The 26,031-nt window shown below is 55.5% G+C and overlaps 1 protein-coding gene across 1 annotated transcript in view; it reads right to left on the bottom strand.

Moving 5' to 3' along the window:
• NAV1 (neuron navigator 1) overlaps positions 1 to 26,031 on the bottom strand; it is a 61,755-nt gene that overhangs the window by 27,862 nt on the left and 7,862 nt on the right. The window contains exon 4 of the mRNA XM_059488021.1: positions 2,693 to 2,795. Within this exon, the coding sequence (XP_059344004.1) occupies positions 2,693 to 2,795 (103 nt within the window). The remainder of the gene's footprint in view (positions 1 to 2,692; positions 2,796 to 26,031) is intronic.

Below are 26,031 nucleotides of genomic sequence, written 5' to 3'. Positions count from 1 at the left end.
GGGAACCCACAGCCCTCAAATTGGCTCCAAACACTACTATCACTAAATTATTCCCTAGCTTGGATTAAAGGTTCCTGCAGGAGCACCCAAAGCCAAACCCGGGCTGCAGCATTGAATCTAAAACAGGGAACTACATTTAAAAAAACGAGGAAGTTTGTTAAAGCAGAACTAAAAGGGTTTTTTTGTCAGCAGCACAAAGGCTGTTTGAGGATGTGCTCCCAGCAGCTCAGAGCAGATGCCAACCATGTCTCTGAGCAGGAGGAACAGGAGCTTCACCTCGAATCCTGGGTTCAGTTCTGAGCCCCTCATGACAAGAAAGACATTGAGGGGCTGGAGCATGTCCAGCAAAGGGCAACAGGGCTGGGAAAGTGTCTGGAGCACCAGGAGCAGCTGAGGGAGCTGGGGGGCTCAGCCTGGAGAAAAGAAGGCTCAGGAGGGACTTTCTGGCTCTCCACAACTCTGACAGGAGGGGGGAGCTGGGGAGGAGTTGGGCTCTGCTCCCTGGGAACAGGGACAGGAAAAGAGGAAACAGCCTCAAGTTGTGCCAGGGGAGATTTAGGTTGGATATTGGAGAAAATTTCTTTCCTGAAAGGGTGGTGAGGCACTGGCACAGGCTGCCCAGGGCAGTGGTGGAGTTACCATCCTTGGCATCCTTGGAAGTGTTTAAAAAACGTGGGGATGTGGCTCCTGGGAACATGGTGTAATGGTGAACATGGCATGCTGGGGAAATGGTTGGACTTGATGATCTTAGAAACTTTCTCCAGGTGTCCTCCAAGTGTCCTCTGAGTATCTTCAGTGACTCTGTGATTTCATGATTCTCTAAGCCCCAAGGACATTCATGCAGCCCTGCTGCCAGGAGTATTGTGACATCTTTCAGGAATAACACTGTGCTCTAACAAGGGAACAGCAAAGACTGAGCCCTCAGCCACTGGATGGAAGAACACAGTGAGGGTAACAAGAGAAATTTGAGGAATAGTTTGTGGAACGAATAAAGAGAGAGCTCAAAGCAGCTACAGGACACCAGCAATGCAGGCACATCCAGAGGACTTGCAGATGACATCTGCATTGGGCAGACTTGTAGGAAGTGTTCCCAAGAGCAGAATGAGTGGGTACGTGTGTAATTACAACGTAGCAGGGAAGAGCTGACACAGCTTTGGGAAAGGAAAATCTGGCTCACAGCCGCAGAGGAGCTCCTGGAGGGATGCAGGGAGCTGCCGAGGCTGCTCTGGGCTACTGAATAAAAAAAGCTTCCAAATAAATTCAGCTGTCGTGGGATAAGAGGGAAGAGCTTCACATGTTTAAGTCCTGCTGAAAGGGACAGAGAGGAGGGGTAGGGATCCCTGGGCTATCCATAGCCATTTTTCTCCACGGCAGGAATGCAGCTGAGGCATCCACCATGTGATATACTCACAGCTCATCAAGGAAAGGAAGTGATAGTGAACAGTCAAATCCCACCAGCAATGCTAATTTAATCACCCTTAATGTCCTCGCCCTATTTTCCTAAGACCTGAGCTGAGAAGGATTTCTGAAGGAGCTGAGTGCTGGGGTGAGGAGGGGGGTGGAGTTTGACACTTCTCATTTGATGAAAGCAAAATTAACACAACTGCAGCCCTGGCTTGGCATGAGCAGTGCTGGGCTCTGACCCAGCTCCTGCACCGAGCAAAGGGATGGCAGAGCTGTAATGGATCATTTCAGGAAATGGCCAGCTCAGAAAATATTGCCATGGCCCCATGCAAATCCCACTGCCACAGCTCTCTGCTGCTCCTGGCTTGGAAAACATCCAGGAACAGCAGCAAGGGTGAGCTGGGTCTCCAAGGTCTAGAAATTTCAGGTGATGAAGAGGGAGATCAAAGGGCTGCTTCATCATGGACAAGGCTGCTTGAGGGCTGACATGGGAAGGTCTGTAATAGTGAATGGTGGGTGAAAGGTGGGAGGAAGCTGCTGCTTTTTGTCCCTTCCAAGACAAAAAGCAGGATCGAGAGAGACCACGAGGTGGCAACACACTCCAGGAGAAGGATGTTCCCGGCAAACCCCCACACAGCCTTGCAAATCCAGAGTGAAGCAGAAACCATGCAAGATCTCAAGTGAGTGACCCAGAGGGACACAGGCAGTCCCAGACGTGTGGCAGAGCCCCCTAAACACAGACACTGTACCCTGGTTGTCCATGCAGTGCTCACCCTGTCCCCATCCCCACCATTCCCTCACTCCAGCCTGGGCAGGGCACCCCAGGGCATCCCCACCTCTGCTCCTGGGCTCTGGCTGAGAGTTCCTCCATCATCACCCTACACAGAGCAGAAAAACTAAGTCACAGATAGGGATGGAGCCTCTGGTGCAAACTGGGGTGGGTACAGGTGACATACTGACCTCTGGTGGTCCATTCAGGGTCACCTGACCACTGGGAACAGACCTCACCCCCTCTCTCTGCTCTGTCAGCTCCCCTCACTGCCAGCACTCCCCAGCCTTTACTGTCCCAGAGCACTTTAGGGGACAGGACTCTGCTGCAGCCCCACACGACACCCCACAGGTTTGGGGGCTTCTCTCCAAGCCTCCATGCACAGGGTCCCCAGGTCACAAAGCACTGGTGATTCCCTCCCACCCACATGGCCCTCACCAGGAGCAGAGCTGCTTCCCATCTGCCCCAGGAAGGACACTGACTGAAGGGGCTGGGGGGGGTCTGGTGCTGGGCCCTCACCTGTGAGACACCTGAGAGCCCCTTAGGCTGGACATGGTCTCCTCCAGGTTCTGACGCAGGTCCAGCACATTCTGCACTGTCCTCTTCCTCTGGGACTCGGGGTCTGTGGAGAGACAAAGTGAAGGCTTTAAAGGGATGGATGGATGGATGGATGGATGGATGGATGGATGGATGGATGGATGGATGGATGGATGGATGGATGGATGGATGGAGCACCCCCCTGCCCGTGGCCATGACCAACAGCCCTGGCTCTGCCCATCAGGAAGGAACAGGGCAAGTCTGGCACTAGGCTGGAGCTGCACCACCCTGAAATGCCACTCCCAAGCATGCAGCTGGAATGGTGATGTCCAGTCCAGAAAGGATGAGCTGGCAGAGACCAAGTGGGGCCACAGGACCCACATAGGTGACAGAATCAGCAGTCCTAGAATAATGTCCCCAAACCTGCCCTGCATCCCTCAGGCCCCAGGGGTGCTCCAGCTTGGGAACATGAGTGCTGGAGCAGCATCACTTGGTGTGCAGGCAATGGGGATGTCGGGGGGTGAAGGACACTGAGCCTCACTCATGAAGGAGTGGCTGCTTCTGTGCAGGGCTGGAGCAGCTGGAGCCCCCACAGGCACAGCGCAGAGCTGAGGATCCCCAAGCTCTGTCTGCCCTGGGACCTCTCCAGGTGTACACACACACCCATGCCATGGGTGTGTACACACACACACACAGAGCCATGCACACGAGCACATGCATCTGCCCACATCACAACCACTTGTGCACATGGGCAGGTATACACAGGCACCTCCACAAACACGTACATCCACCTGCACACACAAAGGTGTGCACCCTGCCCAGAGACACCCGCACAGATGAGTGAGAACACAGACACCTGCACAGAGCAGGGGTCACTCCTGGCACAGCCCCAGCAGTGCTGTGGGCTCAAGGCCATGGCTCCAGCCCCAGGTCCCTGTCCTGTGCACGTGCACCTGGGCACCAACAGCCGTGCCACTGTGGCTTTGATCCCTGATTTCAGCATTTCAGCTGCAGCCTGCCACGGATCTGCAGTGACAGCAGGCGTCAGGGACATGGGATGTGGCTCCTCCTAACGTAACGTGGCAACCAGCGCTTCAGGATTTGCAACAGCACCGGCACCATGTGAACTGCAGGGACAGGGGGATGGGGGACACTGCCAGCACACAGCCCAGGGATGGGAGATGGGGGACACTGCCAGCACACAGCCCAGTGCAGGCACAGTGGGATGGGGGACACTGCCAGCACACAGCCCAGGGATGGGAGATGGGGGACACTGCCAGCACACAGCCCAGTGCAGGGATGGGAGATGGGGGACACTGCCAGCACACAGCACAGGGATGGGAGATGGGGGACACTGCCAGCACACAGCCCAGTGCAGGGATGGGAGATGGGGGACACTGCCAGCACACAGCCCAGTGTAGGGACATGAGGATGGGAGACACCACCAGCACCCATCTCAGCAGCTCCCCACCAAGGCACAGCCACATGCCAGTGCTCGAGCAGGGCTCCTTGTGTGTTCCTTGTCCCCATCACACTCTGGCCACACCTCAGGCAGCACCCACAGGTTCTGCCCCGTCCCCAGGCTCCCCTTGCCCCCCTGCCTGGGCAGGAGCACCTCAGACCAGTGAAGCAGCCCTGATTCGTGCATGAAGGGGGTGACAGGCAGGAACAGCCCGATGAGACGGGTTCAATGAAGCAGGTTAAAGTCAGTTGTAGATGAGGTAAAAGGGCTGGTGTGCCCACAGGGCACCCAGTGTGGCCAGCCACATCAGAGCACAGGACACCCATCCCTGCATGCGTCCAATCACCCCAGTCCAGCTCCCAGAACCTGGCTCAGCAGGATACCAGTCATTATTAACTCATTATTAAATCTCCATTGAGGAGATTGGAGGAGTTAATCAAAGGCACAGAAGCTCCAAGTGCATGTTCCAATGGCACTGACCCACATCCTCAGCTTCATCCATTGCCCCCGTGGAGGAATTAATCAAAGGCACAGAAACTCCAAGTGGTCCCCAGAGCCACAGGATGGGGATGCACAGGCTGTACAGGAGAGGAATGTAGCTGAGGTGGCTGCACACAGGGAACCAGGGTGCAGGAGAGGCTTGAGAGGCCCTAAGTGCTGAAGGGTGGCACCCACCTTGCTCTGCAGCCAGGGACAAGGGGACACCATGCCTGTCTGGTGGGGAAAGAAAGGATTGTGTTGGCACCTCAAAGCTGCAAGGTCTTGCCCTCAAGTTGCCTGCAAAGATGGATTTTCAGGCTTGACACGGCAGGGCAGGAACCCGTGGCCAGGTCCCTGGCTGTCACACTGCAGTGTGTAGGGCAATGGGAGATTCGGGCCCTTGAACCTCAGGGAACAGCAATACAAAACCCACCAGTGTCCCCAGGTGGGTCTCCATGCACGAAAGGACTTGGCACCTTCAGCTCCTTCACCCTGGTCCCATTCAGTGGGTGCTGTCACCCACACCCAGCCCCTGCAGCCAGAGAAGGTGGCACACACACCCTGGCAGTGCCACATCCCTGCGTGCTGGGCCAGGACAGAGTGGGACAGGATGGAGAGTCACTGTTGTCCCCTGGCGCCGGCAGGGCTCCCACCCTGCCAGCCGGGCAGCGTGCTCCTCCCGGGCATGGCTCCCTCCCAGAGCCCCATCTGCCTCCCCCAGGACCACCCGCAGCCATTGCCCGGGCACAGAGCCAGCGCGGGCCTGGCGCTGCCTCCTCCCCGGGCGCCGCTGCCAGCGGGGCTGCTCTGGCCATGCCAGCCCCAGGAGCAGCGGGGCGAGCCTGCCTGTGTCCCCAGCTGCCCTGGCTGAGGGGCCAGCACAGGGACACCACCTCCCTGCACTGCTCTGCTGCTGGGCCACCAGTGACAATAAGCAGCATCAGGGACAGGAGTTCCAGGGCAATGACACCGACCCACATTCCCAGCTTCAACCATTGCCCCATTCGTCATCCATGCCTGGATGAGATCACCCCAGTTCTTGGGTGACAGTCCAGGTCACTCTAGACTCCAGGAAAAGCAGCAGCTCTCACCCTGGAAAGGGCCAAATTGAGACTGGAAGAGCTGCTCACCCACCTCTGGCACACACCCTGCTGCTAGCACTGAAGTGCCACCATCTGCCCCCACGGTGCTGTCCTGGTGGTGACACAGGGACTCCTGCAGCTCCCTCCTCCCCAGGGGCAGCGAGGGCCCAGGGGCTGGCTCGGAGCTCACCGAATCACCGCGTGCCAGAGTTGAGTCGAAACCGGAGCCACTGGGAGAGGCTGAAGTGTGGGAACAGCAGGAGAGCGCTGGATTCCTCCCCACATCGATTTAGCAAGCTTGTGCAGCCAGATGTTTCCAGCTGCTGGAGCATGGAGCAGCAGAGAGGGCTCAGCCCATGCCGTGGCAGGGTCAGTCAGACACTCAGCCTAGGCCAGGCTCAGTTTCCCGGCAGCCATGGCTGGGATGTGTTCTGCAGCACTCCCCACTCCTCTGGAGCTGCAGGCTCAGGGACTGATGTCTCCCTGCCTCAGCCCCAGGCTGGCCTGCACCCCCTCAGCAGATCCCACTGCTCTCACAGGCTCTGACCATCCTGCTGTTACAGAGGGAAGGCAGTGCTGCCTCTGGCCCTTTGCCTCCCGTTCTGACCATGCACAGGGCAGCCATGAGATGCAGCCACTGTCCCAGGCCCTGCACTGGGAGGTCACCAGAGCCCTTTGCCCAAATCACTTGTCCCTGTGCCAGGCTGGCTCTCATTTGCCTATACTCTCTGCTGTGCTTGAGCAACTCTCGCTCAGCTGAGAGCTCCCACTCAACACTCCTTTCTCAACTGAGCCCTTCAACATCAGCAAACATGACACAGCTCCACTTGGCACTTGAGGAAACTGAGGGAGGAAGCCTCAGCCCAGCCCCAACCACCCCCTGACCTGCAGCACTCCCTGGCATGGCTTCCAGCACTGACCACCACATTACACACACTCAGCAACCTGGCACTGTGGGCACCTGGCCCCGACCCACACAGTGCCCATCGCCCCATCTCCTGCCTGCCAAGGTGGGACAGCAGCAGATACCACCACCACAAGAAGGAGCATCTGCAGGGTGGGATACAGAGACAGCCAAGGAGGAAGAAGAGGAGGAGGAGGAAGAAGGAGAGAGCTGTGCTGGAATGGCTGGCTCAGGGCACAGCACTGTTTGCTGTGAGTCTGACTGATGGGCAGCACAGCACCACGGCTGGACAAGGCTGGGAGCTCCAGGCTGTGCTCATGTCCAGCTCTCCCTGCACCTCCCAGAGCAAGCAGCAGTAGTTCCTTTGTCCGTGTGTCGGGGTGCAGCCCCAGCCCTGCAGCCGGGTGCTGCCGACGTGGCCAAGTACATCAAGGAATGAGGAAATAATCAACTCCAAATGGCTCTGACAGCTCATTTCAAAGAAGCATGTGGCCACCAGCTCCCGCTGGGGCGAGGCAGGGCTGCATGCGTGGGACACGTGTGCCCCATGTGCCTTAGCACAGAAACTCTCGTGTGTGTGTGCGTGTGTGCGTGTGTGTGTGTGTGTGTGTGTGTGTGTGTGTGTGTGTTTGCATCATTCATGTGGGGGCCACACGGCAGCAATAGCCTGCAGAAAGATGCATTTGTGCAGGAGTATCACCTATGCCTATGACCTTGCACATGTGCCCACGTGTCCATATGCAGGCAGTGGGACAGCCGGACACGACACCAACCCTGGCACAAGGGTGCCAGGCTTGCATGGGTGCACCGTCTGCATTCAGCATGAGCATGGCACTCACATCTGTGTTTTCTTGTGCCCTGTGACCCAACTGGTCTCATTTCAGAGGATCCAACTGGGAAAGGACTCCAGTTGGCCCAGTAAAGATTTCAACAGCAAGCAGGAATTCACCAGGAAAGGCTGCGTGGTGTTCCTGAGTCATTCCGGTGGGCCCCTATTACACAGTAGCTGTAACGAATTTCCCCAGGCTGGAAAACATTTCTAACTGCTTGCTCAATTCCTTCCAGTGCATTGAAAAATCCACTAATAAACTCTGCAATAAAACCCATTCTCACGGGGCTGTGAGCCTCCTCTGGCCCTGCTGCACTCCCTGGCTCCACGAACCCTCAAGCAGACTCACACTGCTCCCTCCATCTGCCCCAGCCCCTGCTCCCAGTCCTGTTTATGAATGAATCAGCACAGGCACTGTTTTGTTGGTATTTTTCTTGAAAACCTTCCACCCTAGCACTTGGAGACCACCCGAGGGAAACCCAACAACCCAAGCCCAGTGTGACCCTCACTGAGCCCTGTGGGTTCCTCACTCACACCTTGCAGCCTGTGACTCTCACCAGCATCCAGGTGTGCCACCTGCAGTCTTCCTGAATGTAGTAAATGGCTTTATCTTGCATTATTACATCCAGCTCTGATTCCCTCTCCTGATGGCTGGGCAGGAGGATGGTCACAACCTGCAATCCTTCTCTTTGGGGCTTAACTGTCTTTTCCCCCCAACAGCTCCCAAACAGGCAGAATGAGCAGTGGAGATGGCTAACAGGGCTCTGTGGGGTGACTGCCATTCTGCAGTGTTGGCCTTGTTCTCCAGCTCAAGCCCCATCCCTGCAACTCCTACATGCTTTCACCAAGGATGTACCAAAATCAGCCCTCTCTCTCTGGAGATGTCCCAGGGCACCCAAGCTGGGCACAGCGTCTTCCACACTTGCTCAGTGCCCTGGGAAAGCACCACACTCTCCGGCAAACCTGCTGCCCCACCCAGAAGGCAGCAGGTACATTAGTACTCCTGGTTTTATTACTTTCATTGGTGTGAGCAGAGCTGGCTGCCAGCCCTGCATCCTCTGCAGCAGTGTCAGGAGAGGGTCCTGCTCCCTGATGGGCAGGGACAGGGCCAGCCAGCACCCTGGTAATGGGGGACTGGGGTACCTGGACAGCTGGCTGGTGTTCTGCTGCCCCCAGGCAGATGGATGGGGAAAGCCTGGCCACCATTCCCTGAAAGACAGCAGCAGCCCCTCAGCTGGTGGAGCTGGAGGTGCTGTTCCCCATGGACATGGAGCACAGCCTCCTGCCATCGGTGATGGTGAGGTGCAGGGGAAGCTGCAGATACCTGAGGGCCCACCTGTGACTCCAGCAAAGCAGGCTGGCCTCTGCACACGGTGCTGCTCTGCACGTGGCCCTGCAAGGCTGTGGGAGGAGGTTGGACACGGCCCAGCACGTTCTGCACTTGCCCTTGGCTGAGGGAAGAGAGGCCAGCAGCAAGTCTTGGGGGAGACAATGGGGTTCCAGCAGGCAGCACTGCGGGGGTAGCATGTGTCCTGCAGAGCCCAAGTCCTGCAGTCCCCCAAGAAACACCAGCCCCTGAGGAGCCAGAGCCAGAGAGGTGACAGGGCTCTGGTTTGGCACAGCCACCCCACGTCTCACCTGTTGGTTGACCCTTCTTCAAAATGACATGGCTCTGCAGGAGGCACCAACAGTGGCTGCAGAGGGGAGGAAACCAATTCCCTACCTGCACTCACTGACTCTATCATTGCACCCCACCACTGTAGTCATCATCTCAGCCATCATCTCCACCACCATCCCCATCACTGCCAACATCCCCACCACTGCTGGCATCATCACCACCACCATCCCCATCACCACCACCATCCCCACCACTGCCAACATCCCCATCACTGCAGGCATCGTCACCACCACCATGCCCACCACTGCAGTCATCACTGCTGCCACCATCCCCATCACCACCACCATCCCCACCACTGCCACCAGTGCAGGCAGGGGCAGCCCCACGCTGTGGGAGGGGGCCACCACCTCCCTGCTGGCAGGTGAGAGCAGACAATAAGCAGCTGTGCAGCAATGACAGGCTGGGACTGGAGCCGAATCAGCACTTTAGGGGCAATCGTGGCTGCTAAGCCTTGCAAATCACTGCTCATAACAAGGGCAGGGCTGAGAGACCTGGAGCCTGGACCCCGTCTGGCTCCAGTGAGCCAAGCTTTTAAAAGGGATTCAGACTTTCTCAGGCTAGAGCAGCCATAAATCTACTTAATTGGGTCTCTCCCATACACAAGTTTCCAAGTGAATCCACTGGAGAGATCCAGACTGGGCCTCCAGCCCATTTGTGGGTTATTCTTTCAATGGATGCTGTGCTTGGCCCCAAACCACCCCACCTGCACATCCAAACCACAGTTCCTTTTCCAGATCCAGAGCCTCTAGCTGCTCCATGTCCAGGCATTTCACCTCTGTGCTCCTCTGTGCTGATGAGCTGGGGGAGCCCAAAGTCCCATGTTTTGGGACAGACTCTGCTTCTGCACAAGGCACTACTCACCCCAGAGCCACACCTGCCTCCAGAGCTGCTCCTGAGGGCATCAGAGGAGCTGGGAGCATCCCAACACCCCTGTCCCCAGCACCACGGGTCTCCAAAATAACCCATGCAAACACTTGTGCAGCTTGGGAAGGAGGGAGATGGTAGGTTAACAGGCCAAATCCATGCTCCAAGGGATGCCCCGAGCCTCTGGCCACTGGCACTCACAGCAGCAGTCACACACAGTGACACTAACTCCCTGCTGACAGCCCCAGGGCTTTGGGAACACGGAGACAGTGTCACCAGTGGTCACTGCACCTGGGATCTGTGCTAAGCTGACAGAGGAGGGTCAGACTGGTCACGCAGCACTCCATGCCTCAGTTTGCCCTGGAGCCTGCTGCCATTCCCCTCACAGTTCTGCATTACCAAGGTGTGCTAGTGCCCTGCTGGCTCCCAACACAGCACAGCTGTGTCCAGCCTGGTTTCAGCACCCCAAACACAACACCTTTCCCACAGCCACCAGCAGATGGCCAGGGCAATGCTGCAGACCCTGAGCAAAAAAAAGCCAAAAAGTGGGGAAGAAATGGAAAAAGCCCTAATTCCCCAGGGTGAGGCAGAGCAGCACAGGCAGGCCCCAGCACAGAGGCCCCGGAGCAGCCGGCAGCAGCGGGTTCACACTCCCCACGCATCACCAGACGCAGGTTGGACATTGTGGAAATTCAAAATTCCAGATGGCTCTTTTTGGGTGGGTTTTTTTTTTTTTGCCTTGCCTCATTTCCAAGGCAACAAGACTCCCTGTCATCTGCCAGTTGCCATAGAGATTTCACCTGATTCTGCTTCAGCGGAAGAGAAAGCCGGGCTGCTCGCTGCTGCCGAGGAGCCACGAGCTGAGACCGCCTTCAAACTTACTGGGAAGAGCAGAGATAAATGGGGCTTTATATGAGGAAGGCAATGGGCTGATTCAGAGGATCAAAGGAAGGAACTGCGGGTTTCTATAGCACAAATCAGCCCTTCACTTAACTGCTTTGGTGCCCTCCAGATGTGCCCTGCATCTGGGGACGTCGCCAGCTCTCGCTCCAGGCTTTGCCTGGTGGAGGAGGGGGGATGTGGGTGCATGGGGAACCCTGCACCCCCTGCTTACACAGTATCCAGGACCAATGTGGGCACCCTGCACAGCCTGTGCAGGTGACAGCCATGTCCTAACCCCATAAGGACCCTCCCTCACCCTGTACAGCCCTTCTCCAAAGGCCCTGTGACCCAAAGAGCCAAGGGGAGGATGGGGAAATGCAGGAGCAGCTAAGGAGGAGGAGATGCCATGGGCTGTGCTCAGAATGGCTTGGCTGTCATGGACATGGGGGTCAAGCACCCCCAGGGCAGCCCCATGCAGGCAGACACAGGGTATGCTCCTCATCAGCACCAAAGCCATCCCAACAGCCCCATCACTGCTGGGATCATCCATGGAGATGGTGTGGATGTGTCCACACCCCAAGCCCAGGTGCAGCATGTGATGCAGTCATTCCTCCCAGACCCACCCTCACCCCAGGCCCCTGTGACAGCAGCCCTTGGACTCTCAGTCTTCTGCCCCAAATGAGTTGATGTGATGTCCCCCTGCCTGGGGCTCCCTGCTGTCGATGATAATGAATCCCTTGGGCACAGGAGAAGGTTCTAGGCACTGGCAGGGTGCTCATGGGTGGCAGTCACCCCTGTGTACAAGAGGCCAAGGTCCTCACACTCATCCCTCCGCTCTGGGTGCCCGGGTCTGGCTGAAAGGGCATTTATCAGGCCCCAGAGGCTCTGCCCTCCCCAGCCTGCATCCCTGCACCAGGGCCAGCAGAGAAGGGCCAGACTGGGCAGCTCTTAGCTCGAGTTGGCTCTGTTTTGTAGAACAGTCATTAGCAGAGCCAAATTTCCCATTCCCAGCCAGAATACAGGCATGCTTGGGGAAGCTTTATATTCACAGAGACAAACAACTCACATTTGCTTTTTAACTGTTGGAATTGCACCCACTGGGACAGAGTGAACAGGGAGCCTTTTGTCCCCCTTGCCTTGTGACTGAGAGCTTTGTGCAGAGCAATGCATTGCAAACATAATTCTCCCCGGCCTCAGCTGGGCTCTGGTAGACACTTGGTCTGTCTGTCCATCACCAGATCAGCCCAAGAGTCCTCATGTGTCTCCAGCAGGAATGCAAAATGTCCTCCCCAGCTTCCCTGGCAGCCTGTGGAGCTGCTCCACACTGAAAGATCAGAGACATTCAAATGGACCCAAAATCCAGCTGGTGATGGGGGTTCTTCATCTCCCAAGTACCTGGGGTGAGCAACCAGAGTGGCAGACAGCCACAGGCAGCAGAGCTGCTCTCTGGGGCTACAGCTCGCCTGGATACAAGCAAGAGCAGCTCCAAGCATGGAAAATCCCAGCATGGCACAGGCACAAAGAGCAGCTCATTGTGAGCCTCCAGAGAAGGTGCCCAGCCACTCCCCAGAGAGGGCATCTCTGGAAGCCTCCAGCTCACTGCCAAGCTCCTGAATATCGGAGCTGGCACTCACTAAGCTGTGAGCACCAGCAGTCCTCAGAGCTCTCACTCTGGAGAGGGACAAGGGAGTGCTCTCCTAGTGTGGGACATGTCCTTGAGGCACCAGCTGAATCCCCATCTCAGCTCAGCAGCACCACTCAGGGATGAGCATCCTCCACTCCAGAAGAGGGAGATCCTGGAACAGCTGCTCCCCTCCAAACATTCAGCTTCAGGAAGGGGCTCAGCATTGCAAGCACATCCTGGGCTCTCTGCAAAGCCTGGCGGATGTGCACATGAGGGTCCAGCTGACAGCAGGGTCAGACCCCAGGGTAGGTCGTCAGCCCTTGCACCAGAGGGCCCCTCAATAGCCCCGTCGAGAGAAGAGACCGGGCAGCAGGCAGAGCACCTCGGGGGGCAAACCCAGCTTAACGAGTTCCAGGCTCGTTAGTAGATCTATTGTTACCACATCCCGCGGGAGGAGGGAGATAACACAGGCTATTTTTGCTTCCATCTGGGGAATCGTTTTCCTCCAACATATACTGCCACGATGCTAATTTTTAAGGCTGATGATTAATTGATGTCAGGCTCATTATGGGGCCAGCGGATCTCTCTTCCCTGGGAGCGCCAAGGACAGAGGGAGACGTGTTTTGACAGATGTCGTTGGAGCTGCGTGTGAGTGACGTCCTAACAACAGAGGAGAACAGGAGCCATTACCATGGAAAGCCCTGGAAATGGGAAGGGAAGTGCCTGCACGCGACCCCAGCACCCCTCCTCAGCAGCCCCTAATCAGCCCTTCACGCTCTGCCCGTGGTTACCAGGGCTTTGCTCCGCAGATAAACGCTCTTTGTGCACACCCAGGGAGAACTGAATCTCCTGCCTGCGGCGAGGAGGGCTTGGCCTTTCTTCTCCCCCTCCCCAGCCTCGCAGGAGGGCCAGGTGCCAAATTCACTCTGGCACCAGAAGCAGCAGCCTGCAGGGAGCCGGAAACAAGCCTGCTACACATATGATCCCCAGGATCCCACACGGCTCAGGCTGTCCCCGCACCTGCGCCCCGGCAGCGGGGTGGGTGAGCACTGCTGGGGTGCCCAGGGATGCTGGTCATCGTACCAGGCACTGGGCAAGGCTCACCCTGAAAATCATGGCAGCATCTGCAAGAGCAGCCCAGGCAGGGCTGAAGACCAACATGCGTATCATGGATTTTGGGGTCCCTTCAGTCTGCAGCATCAGGTGATGCTCACCCCAAATCAAACCCCCCATACCCTCCCAAAGATGGAGCTGTGCATGGTGAGTGGCAGAAGGATTGCTTGAAGAGAGTGCCATGGCTCTTACAGCAACACAGTGACCTCCTGCACTCCCCAGGTCTCCCATGCCCCCTGCCCAGAAGCAGGATGAGGCACCCTGCTAACTGAGTTGGGAGCATGGGGTGATCCTGATCAGTGCAGATGGTCTCCCCTGCCTGCTGTGCCAGCTCCCCAGGGCCACCCTCACTGCAGTCAGTGGGTACAGAGCATCATGCCCTGCCACAGCCCTCAGCTTGCTCCCCTCCCCACCAACACTGCCATTACCTCTGCTGGCCTTGTTACCTGCTCCTCCAAACTTCCCTGGGAAAGGTACCTGACCCACTGCAGCCAGGAGCAGCACCAGCCCCGCATCTCTCCCCATCCTGGGGCTCCACACCCAGCACCCAGGACTGCATCCTGCTGCCCCACAACAGTGCCTCCCATCCCTGTGCCAGGGACATGCTGGGTGTGTGCTGGGGAGCTCAGCAGCAGCAGTCTCTGCATCCACACTCAGCCAAATTCGACACCAGCTCCAAAGGCTGCACAGCCAATCTGCCAGCAGTGTTATTACAAACTTGTGTTAATTGCTGCACAGTGCCTCGAGCATCCTTCACAGGGGGAGGGATGCAGATAAACTCTCTATTCTTAGCACTGATGGTTGCCCACTCCTGGTGCCGGCCCACACCATCCTCCAACTGCTTCCAGACCTGCTCCCTCTCCCAAAGCACACTCCTGGTGGGAGAGTCCCTACCACCAGGGAAAGGTTTTCTTGAGCAGCACTTGTGCTTTTCCCACTAAAGGTGATTTGCAGAGAAGGAAGGTCCTGTCTCCTTCAGGAAATCTATTTGTGCCACAGGAGGGAAGGGCATGCTTGGGGCCAGAAAGCTTTGTGGGAGCCACCACTTGGTCCTTGCCCAGGGGCTAGGGGCTGGCATGGAGGCAGCGTGCTGTACCTCCCCCACCTGCGTTAGTGAGTGAAGGGATGCTGACACACCCTACTGTTCTATGCAAAGAGCTGCTGTTCCACCTACAACTCCAGATTTTACTGGGGGCCTGGCAGTATGTGGGATGGACAGGGTGGAAAATGCTCCCAGTCAGACACCAGTGCCAATCAAAGGGATTTCAGTGTAGCCTCTGGACTTTCCCCTGTGCAGCTCCTGTGGCTGCCCTCACAATGCACCTGCCAACACCAGGGGCTGAGTGACATGTGATGACAGCAGCCATGAGCCTCCAGGCACAATGGGAGAGCAGCCACTCACCTCTGGACCCCACACACACACAGGCCCCATCCCCTGCAGGCTGCAGGATCCCTTTAAGCATGCTGAGAGCACAGGGAGTTACAGCCCCAACTTGGGCAGCTGGGATCCCCAGCCAAGCTCGAGACAATGCCATTCCCTGAGCTGTCACAGAGCCAGCGCACACCGTCCCACAGGCAGGCCCTCCTGGGAGTGCCACGCTTCAGGGATGGCGCAGAGGGGTCCCTGGCAGCACTGCAGCTGGGATTTATCTTCTCTAAGAATATCTCAGCTCCATGCAATGGCTGCCTGCACAGCACAAGCCCTCTTCGCCGTGGGAAGCAGCTCTGCAATGTGCTTTGAGCTCTTCCCCCCAAATTTGCTCTGGGGGCCTGTCCAAGCACTGACGATGCACAGCCCAGAGCCACAACTGCTGCAAGAGAACCGAGCCAACACTACAGCTTGGGGGGAAAGCATCAGCCAAAAGTCACTCAAACAAGGAAGCAATTTGTCTTATTCTGGCTGCACTCCCTTGAAAAAGCATCTCAGAGCAGGGAAATCAGGATCACGTGTGGCGCGCTGACCGAGCACCCACCGCAGCAGCAATGGGGAGCGTTCACACCAGGAGCCTGACAGATAGAACAGAATAGGGGAAAAAGGATAGAAAAAGAAATGCCATGTGACCCCTAGCTCGATCCAAGGCAGACACCACATCCAACAGTTCAGAATATGAAATACGCACAATGAGCTCCAGTGAGTAATTAATCCCTTCAGGAACACTGTAAGTGATTGCAGACAGCTTACCAAGAAAAAAAAATTGGAAAGTCATTGAAAAAATTACCACAAAGTGTTTCTTTTTCTTTTCCAGCCTGAAATACAATGAGATCTGCAAGGAGCCCTCTCTGCTCTGCACAGTGTGACAGCAGTGGATTTCCAGCAACCAGCTGGTTTTCCAACAACACTCAATCTACCTGCCAAGGTGAAAGCTGTGAGAAACCAGCCTGGCCTGACTGGTGGCTGGTCCCAGTGCTGGGCCCTGGCCTTGGTGTCAGTGGGACATGTTGGAGGGACAAGGCATGGCACAAAAAGGTGTCCATGATACCTCACAACTTCATTGGTGATTCAAACTTTCGCAGGTCAGAGCTTGGCTTATGGAGCAGGACAAGCTCTCCTGGTGATGGGATTGGGCTCCCTGGTGTGCCAACCTCCCCTCCTATCTCCACCTCTTCCCTCCATCCTTGTGCTCCCTCCTGCCTTCTTCCACTTTCTCCAGCGCTAACCAGGCAGTTCTTCAGCTGGAAGAATTTGGATTTGGACCAAATTCTGACCCATTGCACCCAAAGTCCTGCATCTGCTCAGTGCCCTGCACCACCAGGCAAGGAACCACACCTGTCCACATTCTGCCCTGTGCAAAGTGACCATGTGTGGGTGATCAACCCTGCAATCCCTGTGCACAGGCAGACAAGCATCCAGAGGCATCTGCAGGGGGGTCTGTCTCACCCACTCCTCAGTGCCCCACCTCCAGGGAGCACTGACCCCCAGCACAGCCAGGGGGAATTACAGAGCACAGCAGCTGCCTTTTACTTCCATAATTTCATGGCATTTTTCAACCAACTACTATTATTTCTACTTGTAAAACAGGAGTTTGTTAAAAAGAGTATTAGGAAAGGTATTTTCTCCTGTCAATAAAGTGACTTAAAATTTGTTGGAACTTTCAAATTAAAAACACAACCTAAACTTCCACTTGCAATCACTCTGATTTGGAAACCAGAATTTTTTCCTCATATCCTCTCCTGGGTTTTCTCCCCTCTCTCCTGTTCTCTCCTCACCATGTTTTTGTTTAAAAATTCATCAGGTCAGGGAAAAATGCCTGGGCAGGAAAAGAGGGTGGGGAAAAAAAAAAAGGCAGAAGAAACTGTAGCTTTTACAAACCTATCTCAGCACAGGGGAGAAGAAGAGCTTCCAGACTCACCTCCCTGCTCTTGGAAAGCGAGAGGCACTTGGAAGGACAAGGGAATACTGAATATTAACCAACCTCCTGCACACTCCAGCAGCAGACACAGCCTCACTGACCCTCCTCAGAGTTCTGTGATCCTCCATGGCCTAACAGCTCCTCTAGCATGGCAACCAGGGGAAGGAGGGATGGATGAGGCAGGAAAAGAACCCTGGGTGTCGGTGTGGGATGCAGCCTGCACTGACCACAAACCCCAGCTGCTGCTCCCAGCTCCTGACAGGGCTCTCACTCCACAAAGACAAGTGCCAGCTCGTGTCTGGCCACGGCACAGCTCAGAGCTGGACTCTGGCTGATGTGAGGCACACCCCACAGGGGATGCTGAGTTGGGGAAGGACTAAGATGGTGTTTGCACAGCAGCAAGGGTGCTCCCCTGGCCAGTGGTGCAGGGACACAGAATCACCACAGAACAGTTCAGGTTGGAAGGGACCTTAAAGTCCATCTCGATCTAACACCTCCTACCCAACCAGGCTCCTCCAAGCCCCATCCACCCTGACCCTGAACACTTCCAGGGCTGGCACAGCCACAGCTTCTCTGGGCAACCTGTGCCAGGGCCTGACCACACTTACAGTAATGCATTTCTTCCTAATATCCTTCCTGCATCCCTGCAGTCACTCTCACCCCAGGCAGATCCCTCTCTGCTGTTCCAGAGCTTCCCTCTTACAACATGATTTTTGAGGACAGCTGCTGCACTCTCCACACAGGATGTGTGCAGCAGCATCGGCTTACGAGTGAGCACACTGTGCCAGAGGATGAAAAGCTATATGGAAATGGAAGATCATTACCATGATCTCTGTGGAAACATCCCATCAGAGCAAGTTTTTTGTCCTCCTCCTTCTCTCTCCCCATGTGCACAAATTCTGGCACCCCATGCACCACTTGGCGTTGCCTCAGCACTGTGGGCCCAAAATGCAGGCGTCTGATTTCTAAAGCCATTGTCTGGGATGTGCTATTGAGCTGCAAAACATGGAAGGTTTGGGATGGAAAACAGGCATCTCCTGAAACACAAAAAGAAGCTGGCAACCCAGATTTTATTTGACTTTGAAGTTACAGAGAATGTCAACCAAACACAATTTGCTTTATTCCCACAAAGGGAATGAGAATCTCAGCCACAAAATAAACCCACACCTCTGCCCCTGGAAGGCAGCAATGGACAAATGGGGAATAGAGCAAAGAGAGCTCTGCTGGTCACTGCTGCAGCACAGAGCAGCTGGGCTTGGAAACACATTACCCTGTTCCACCTGGGAATGTGAGGCAGGAAAAGCTGCTTTGTAAATTTACTTTTGATTTGGAGCTCAGGGTTCATGTGCCATTACATTTAGCCAGTGCTCCTTTCTCAGTTCCAGGCAGGGAGGTTTGCAGGAACCCCCAGAGTTTCACCCATTTTGATTTTAGCACAGGGACTGTTTGCACCAGTTACCTGCTGTTCATTTTTGAGAGTGAGCAGGGTGGGAAGTGCCCAGTGGTGCAAACAGCAGCTGAGCTGAGATCAAATCCTGCCTCCAGGTTACTGTATTTTCCCCACCATAATATCTGATGAGTGACCTCTCACTGCAGATTCTGCTTTCAGAGGAGCAGCTTTAAAAGCCCAACCTCCAGGCCCGACTCTGCACAGTCCTGAAAGCATCTCACGGGCTCCAGGATGAGATTCCCTCACTCATCCCCCATGCTGCTTTATGAGTGGGGCCATTCCCCTCCCCTTGCAGAAATCAGCCACATGTTCTACATCTGGGAGCAGATGCCCATGAGCCAATAAGCTCAGCTTGGAAACCTTCACTGAAAATATCACCAGATTTCTGAGTGCTCTACAGACTGCGGCCAGATGATGGATATTAGTGCTTCAGCAGTCCTGGGACACTGTTTGGCACAGCACAGCAAAAACACAGCTAAAAGGGCTCAGGGAAATGGAAATGAGATGGCTGGAGGTGCTGCTGCTGGACAGTCTGCCCTCCTCCAGATGATCCAGCCTGTAAGGAGGGAGGGTCTTGGTCTGCTGGTGAATGAGCCCCCAAACAGCTGCTGTACTCAGCCTGGAGTGTTGAAGGACACCAGCTTTGGCCTCACAGCAATCCTTGCCACTGCTGGGGCACAGGGCAGAGCCCTGGGGAGAAAGGTGAGGGACCACGTAGGGCAGGCCCCTCACTGCCCCATCCCAGCCATGCCCATGGCACTGCTGGCACAGAGCTGAAGAGCAAGAGGCCTGGGATAGGTCCTGGACACTGCTCCTCCCCACAGGGTCAGGATACAGTCAGCTTTTGATGCATCCAACCACCACAGTAGGAGACAGGAGTCCAGACAGTGATAAATCCAGCCTCACACAACCCAGGATGAGACACCAAAATGGAATTTACCAAAGGACCTTAAACTGATGAGCTGTGAGCTCCAGGCAATGTACAGCCTGAGGCAGAGAAGATTCAGGCCTGCTCAGAGTCAGGCAAATGCTGGTACTTCCCCTTGGCCAGCAATCACACTTCTCCAGGCCAGGATGGATTTTAACCCCACTGAGCCTATGTACACATTGTCTGGGAGAGAAACCACCAGGAGCCAACAGGTGACAACTGGCACCTCTGCCCCCAGGTCCTCTCCTCATTGCCCACCCATATGTGCAATGCACAGCCTGTACCGGGTGACTCCGATTCCCTGGAAGGGTTTTGTTACATTTTTTAATGAATCTGGGGTCTGGGAGAGGCGGGATGCAGGGCAGCCACCTTTCAGCATACCCAGGGAATGGGGCAGGCCCAGAGAAAAGCCCTGGGCTGTCCCCATTGACTCTCCACAGCTGTTTCCCTCCAGCAGCCCTGCCCTGATCCAGCAGGACAGAAAGCACCAAGCCAAACAGAGCCAGACTCAATTTCCTCCCATCCTTTAGTCTGCACAAACCTCAAGCCCTGCACAGTTCAGCTGCAGTGCAAGTCCAGCTCCTCAGGATTCAGCACACGCTCCTCTGGGCTCACGGCAGCAGAAGTTTGCAGGACATCATCTGTCTGTCCTCCCTGCTGAGATGAGGAAGCTGAACTTCATTATTTCCCTTGCTTCTGCACTGCCTGTTGGGGATGTGGAGCCATCTCCTCGTCACTCCCTTGGTGCAGTGAAGGGCAATGCAAGGTGGCTGTGAAAGGCCACAGCTGGGTGCCCAGGGGTCCTGTGCCAATGGTGGCCTCATCATGCTTGGCTCCATGTTGGCCCTGCCCTGGCAGGGCTGGACTGTCCCAGTTTCCAGCCAGAATCTGTCAAATGCCTTTCCTCCTGCTTTTAAGATGAGGGGAACTTTGTTGTCTCCCCTCCCACAAAGCAGTGCTCCCACCTTGGAGCCTGCCAAAACAACCCTGCCTTAGCTGATTTCACCACTGCCAGGCTAGCCTGTGACTCTGTACCCACCCTGGCACTGCTGCCTCAGGCCTCTGAACCACCAAAGCTGGGAGAAACCTCGGGATGTGGGAGCAAGCATCCACGAGGCTGAACACGTGTGCCCTGCGGCAGCACACCGGGAAAGAGCCGGGGAGGGACGTGCTGGCCCCATGGAATGGCCCACAGCACATTTCCTGCCAGCCCCAGCTCACCTCGGGAGCTCCAGCATCCAGGGATCAATGTGAATTAGCCGCTATCTGCTCTTCCACTTGTTTGCATCAGCTTGGAAATTTAACACCAGGCCAGAGATAAAGTGAACTGGAAATACCCCTGCAGGCCTAATACTTCCAGCCCGAGGGGTTCATTCAGCTGATGGGTTTCATCATCACAGGTTCCAGCCCGAAGAGCAGGTTCCTGCATTCCCCATGCACATCCCTCCCTGCCAGTGCCTGCATCTCACATGCTGGGCTGTGAAAGGGCTGCTCTCTGTCAGATGGGTTTTACAGAGCCCAAACTGCCCCTCACCACACTCCCTGCAAGAGCTGATGATGTCCTGACGAGAAAACCCTGCCACAATTAACTAGCTGAATCTCCAGGCCAGAAAAACACCAGGGTAAACCCCTTTTAGTATCAAACTGGGCTGGCACAGCACCAAGACAAGCCCCAAGCTGCCATGTGGGAAGCTGAGACGATGACGCTGCGCATGGGCGACGGACATGTGATTTTGAGAAGTGTCTCCTCAGTGAGTTATTCTCAGTGCACAGCAGTGCTAAAGCTCACACACTATAAATAGCCAGCAACAGAGTTGTACCTGCACCACAGCTCAGAACGTGCCTCAAGCCAGCTCGTGGAACTGGGAGTGCCAGGCTGGGGCAGAGCCAGTGCCAGGGACGCTTGAGGCCCATGACAAAGCAGAGGTGTGAGCTTCAGGCAGTCTGGGCTCCCAACAGAACCAGTAAGGGCCAGGTTTGGCCATGACTGGGTGCTCTTGAAAAAGCTTCTCTGGTTACAGGGTCTCACTGCCAGCTTTGTCACTCTTGATGACACAACTTTGCATAAGATGAACAGAGGTGGGACATGCAGCTTCTCCAGACACCAAGCATGTAGGGTGGGAGCCAGCAGGGCTGACATGAGAAATAAAGGTGGTTCTACATTTCTCCAATGCTAAAGATATGGTACTACCCATCTGCCATGCTGCAGTTAGGGGGAACAGTTTTATATTGAATGGAGACTAGAGATGGACTAGAGATTAGGAAGAAATTCTTCCCTGTGAGGGTGGTGAGGTCCTGCCACAGGTTGCCCAGAGAAGCGGTGGCTGCCCCATCCCTGGAAATGTTCAAGGTCACATTCAATGGGACTTAGAGCAACTGGGCTAGTCAAAGTGTGTCCTGGCCAGTGGCAGGGATTGGAACAAGATGATCTCTAATGGTTTAACCCAGACCATCCTATGGTTCTGTAATTTCCCCTCCAGTTCCCACAGCACAGGCTGCAGCACCCACAGCACAGGCTGCAGCACCCACAGCACAGCTCTGCCCTTTTTTCTGGCTTACATGAAAACAACCAGAACCTCCAGCAGCTTCAGCAAGGATCTGATCTGATGCCATCCTTCCAGCTCACCAAGCACGAGAGGTTGTGATCCCAGAGCCGAAGCCAGCCGAGGGCGGGTGAGCCAGGGAGCTGGCGCAGTGCCCGGCGCTCCCGCTGCGTCACCTGTGGCTGCGAGTCAGGCTCCCAACCTGCCGGGGAACCACGGCTCCGAGAGCGCAGCTCAAACCCTCAATTTCAGTTCCCCACTGAAAGGCGCCTCCTGGGTCCCTCCTAGCCAGCTCACCATCCCCTCCCTGCCCACTAGGCAAGATCCAGCCTGAAGGGAAGGCAGAGCAGCCCTACCTTACATCTTCAGACACTAATTTCTGGATTTGCCAAAATCTTTCTGTAATTTCACAGGGATGCTTGAGGCCAGACCCTCACAGGTTCAGAGGAGGACTGCAAAGTGCCCTCCTCTGGATAAGCCGGACTGCTAAGAACAGAGACAACAAGGCTGACACAACACCAGAGCAATGTGGAGTGATTAAGAATCACTGATACCTATGCCAGGTGGAAAATCCTGTGCTCCCAATGTGCTGGCATGCTCACATGTTCACAGTGGTGGAGGCACATGTCCAGCTGCAGGACACATCTGCATTTCACTGGGCAGCATGGGAGCATGTGTGTGCCCAAGGTCTGCCCAGGTCCCCCCTCCAGGGAGCTCACATGCCATGCTGTGCTAGGGCCACAAGGCTCTGGAGCCACCTCCCCGATCCATGGCTGCTCCCAGGAGCGGGGAAGATGTCCTGACCAAACATGCTGAGCTTCTGCTCAGCTTCCCTGTGTGGATTCCAGCAGGTCCTTCAGTGGGAGATGAATCTCAGTCCTCCTCCTGAAGTAATAAAAAATACATTATGCCCTCAATTGAACAAGACAAATACCAGCACAAGGAATGAGAGAAATGCTGGCGTGAAACAAAATGTGGAAGAACTGGATTAGAGGAAGGACCAGCAAATCAGTGGGCACTGGGCACCTCAGTGTTACACCCACCCTGACACAAGCACATCTCCATTTGCACAGCTTCTAATCTCAGCTCTGCAATGCAGCATCCCCTGACTTCCCAGCTTCACGGCTGCAGCATCCCTGCCTTCCCAGCTCCCCTCCTGCTCAGCTCCGTGCTCCGAGCTGCAATGCAGCAGCCTGGGCAAGCCCTGCTCTCCCTTTTGCCCCTCCACCCCACCACGAGGCAACACTGAGCCTCGCAGCCGAGCTGTGAGCCTCACACATCCTCTACCCTCCCAAGCTCACTGCTTTCCAGGCAGGGAACTGGCAACCCCTTCCCTGGCTCCCCCGGGAGAGCTGCTCGGTGTGTCTGGAGGAGGACGTGACTCTGCAGGGTGGGGGATATGGCAGAACAGCACCATTATCTGCTCCCCTGTGTCCCCACAGCTCTGCAGGAGACACAGCCAAGGTGTGAAGCCTGGAGAGGACAAGGACTAAGATACCACAGAGGGATGCAGCCATCCTCACTCCACCCAGGGTGTTGATCCAGGCTCAGCAGCTTCACCATTGCCACCAGTACCAGGAACACTGCACACACAGAGCCCAGGACACCACTGTCACAGGTACCAGGAACAGCACACACATGGCCATGGGACACTGCTATCACAGGTACCAGGAACAGCACACACCCAGAGCTCACTGCACAGCTGTCACTGAAACAGCCCAGGACACCACTGTCACTGATACCAGGAACACTGCACACACAGAGCCCAGGACACCACTGTCACTGATACCAGGAACACTGCACACATGGCCATGGGACACCACTGTCACCAGTACCAGGAACAGCACACACCCAGAGCTCAGGACACCACTGTCACTGGTACCAGGAACACCACACACACACAGCCCAGGACACTGCAGTCACCAGGACTAGGAACACCACACATGCACATTGTGTGCAGGACACTGACTGTATGTTCAGGACACCAAAAGCCACAAGCACAGTGCCACAAAACACACTCTAGACCAGACAAGTGACTGATTCAGAGGATGTGCCAGTGGGTCCACCTGACAGCACACAGCCAGGCAATCCTGATCCCAAGACTGCAGCCCTACAGCAAACTGCCCTGTCACAGCCACAGCTGAGCCAGGGAGGCCAGGAGGCACATGCTGGCCATGGCAAACAGGCTGGCACTGGCATCACTCACAGCTTACACACCTCAGAGGGTGTGCAGGCTCTGATTCTGTGCTGAGCTGGAACAAATCCTCCCCCATGCAATGGGCACAAGCATCAGCCAAGGGCTGCCCTCAGATGCTCAAGTGAGAGTGGGCAGGGGGGTCTGCAGGTAGAAGGGACCAGGGACATTGTTTGCTGGCACCATGAGAAGCTGCACAGGAAGATGAAGAGCTGGGAAGCAAAATGGACATTGATGGTGGGGGGGAATTGTGACAAGGGAGTGCTGTGGGCACAGAGATACATGCCACAGCATGAGCAGCCAAATACACAAAATAGGGAACAGAGGCATGTGGAGGATGGTCTCCAGAAGGACCCAGAACTGCCCACGATTCTCCAAGTGCCCCTCACACAGAAGCAAGCTGCTCATGAGGCACCAGGACCAGGCAGGAGCCATGGGTGAACTGGGTCCATCCCAGCAGCACTCAGCAGTCACACCCATGGGATTGTAAAGCCTTGAGGAGGCATCACCCAGGTCCCACTGTGGTCATATCCCATCAGCAGATCCCAAATAGCACTTCCAGAATTTCCACAATTTTCTATTTATTTGCATATTTTCTTTTTAGCCATGTTGGATTTGGGGGCGAGATATAGGCAGTCACTGTGAAAGCCCCATTTGATCAGGGATTTTCAGGCTCTTTGGGGAGAACTTTCTTTCAGTAGTGCATCCACAAATATGTTTGTTTTCAAGTGTTTGCTCTGCTACCTTTCCGTAGGAAATTTTGAAAGACAAATCTGGATTTATTTTTTTCTCAGCCCCTTTTCCACACTGCCATAATCACTGGGAACAGAGCACATCCCAAACAGCTTCAGCAGAAGCTCTGGGGCGGCCCTTGGATCCCATTTCCAGATCTTCTCCCCAGTCACTGCAGCCATCTCAGCTGGAGAAAGCAGACATCTACTACTTGCTGTCAGCTCCTGAGAGCAGGCTGGAAGTAGCAATACAACTGTGTAGCACTCCCCTTCCTCCTCACTATTACCCTAAAGGCAGGAGTCCAGCTCTGTGGGCAAAGGGAAATCAATCCCCATCCCAATGACCTCGTCACTCAGATGTTGTCACACAGGGACCTTAAGAGAGGAATATCATTAGTGGTATCAGGACAGCCGCACTTTACGAGGCAATAACCCGCTCTCATTGCTGTGAAGAGCTACTTGGTCTCTGACCTCCTCATGGTCTCCTGCCAGGGAGCCTGGCTACTGCTGCCCAGTGCTGCCAGGGGCACATTAGTGCTTAATTAAACCAGCAGGAACAACGTGGGGCAGAGGGAGGAATGCCATGGGGCGGAAGTGCTTCCTTGATCCCACCTTGTGTGTTTCCCAGCAAGGATAGCAATCAAAAAGGAGTAACTTGGCTCCCATCTCCACCAGGGTCAGGAATGTCCTTGCATGGGACATGTCAGATGCCAGTCCTTTCTGCACTGTGGTTCACTTTTTAAACCAGAGTCAGATGCAACACACAGCTCCCGCCTGTCACAGAGCCCATCTGCCCATTCCAGCCCTTGGCTCTCCTCCCCACCACTGAGGGGCTGCTGGCACCCAGTGCCCACCCAGCACCAGCCTGAGCACAGCGGGCTCTGTCCTGCCTGGGTGTTGGCACCACAAAGCTACAACTCCCCATGGCTATGTACTGCCCAGCAAGGACACCCCTGCTGGGGAAGGGCAGCATGGCCCACTTGGGGGCTGCAGGACTGAGATGGTTATAGCTGCAACTGAAGAGTTTGGCAGGGCTTCAGACTCCTGCAGAGAGCATTTCGGGGAACACCATCTCCACTGGGACCTCACGTGTGTCCACCTGGGTTCTGGTCCACACAACACTGACCACTTATTTGTTGATGCGAATTAGCAGCCACTTAAGAGGCACCACATCCAGCAAGAGATGGACAAGGAAATGGCTGCAGAA

This window comes from Ammospiza nelsoni, chromosome 23 (genome assembly GCF_027579445.1).
Source record: "Ammospiza nelsoni isolate bAmmNel1 chromosome 23, bAmmNel1.pri, whole genome shotgun sequence".
Taxonomy (NCBI): Eukaryota; Metazoa; Chordata; class Aves; order Passeriformes; family Passerellidae; genus Ammospiza; species Ammospiza nelsoni.
The sequence above is the reverse complement of the archived record's forward strand: the minus strand, read 5'-3'. Positions and strand labels throughout refer to the sequence as shown.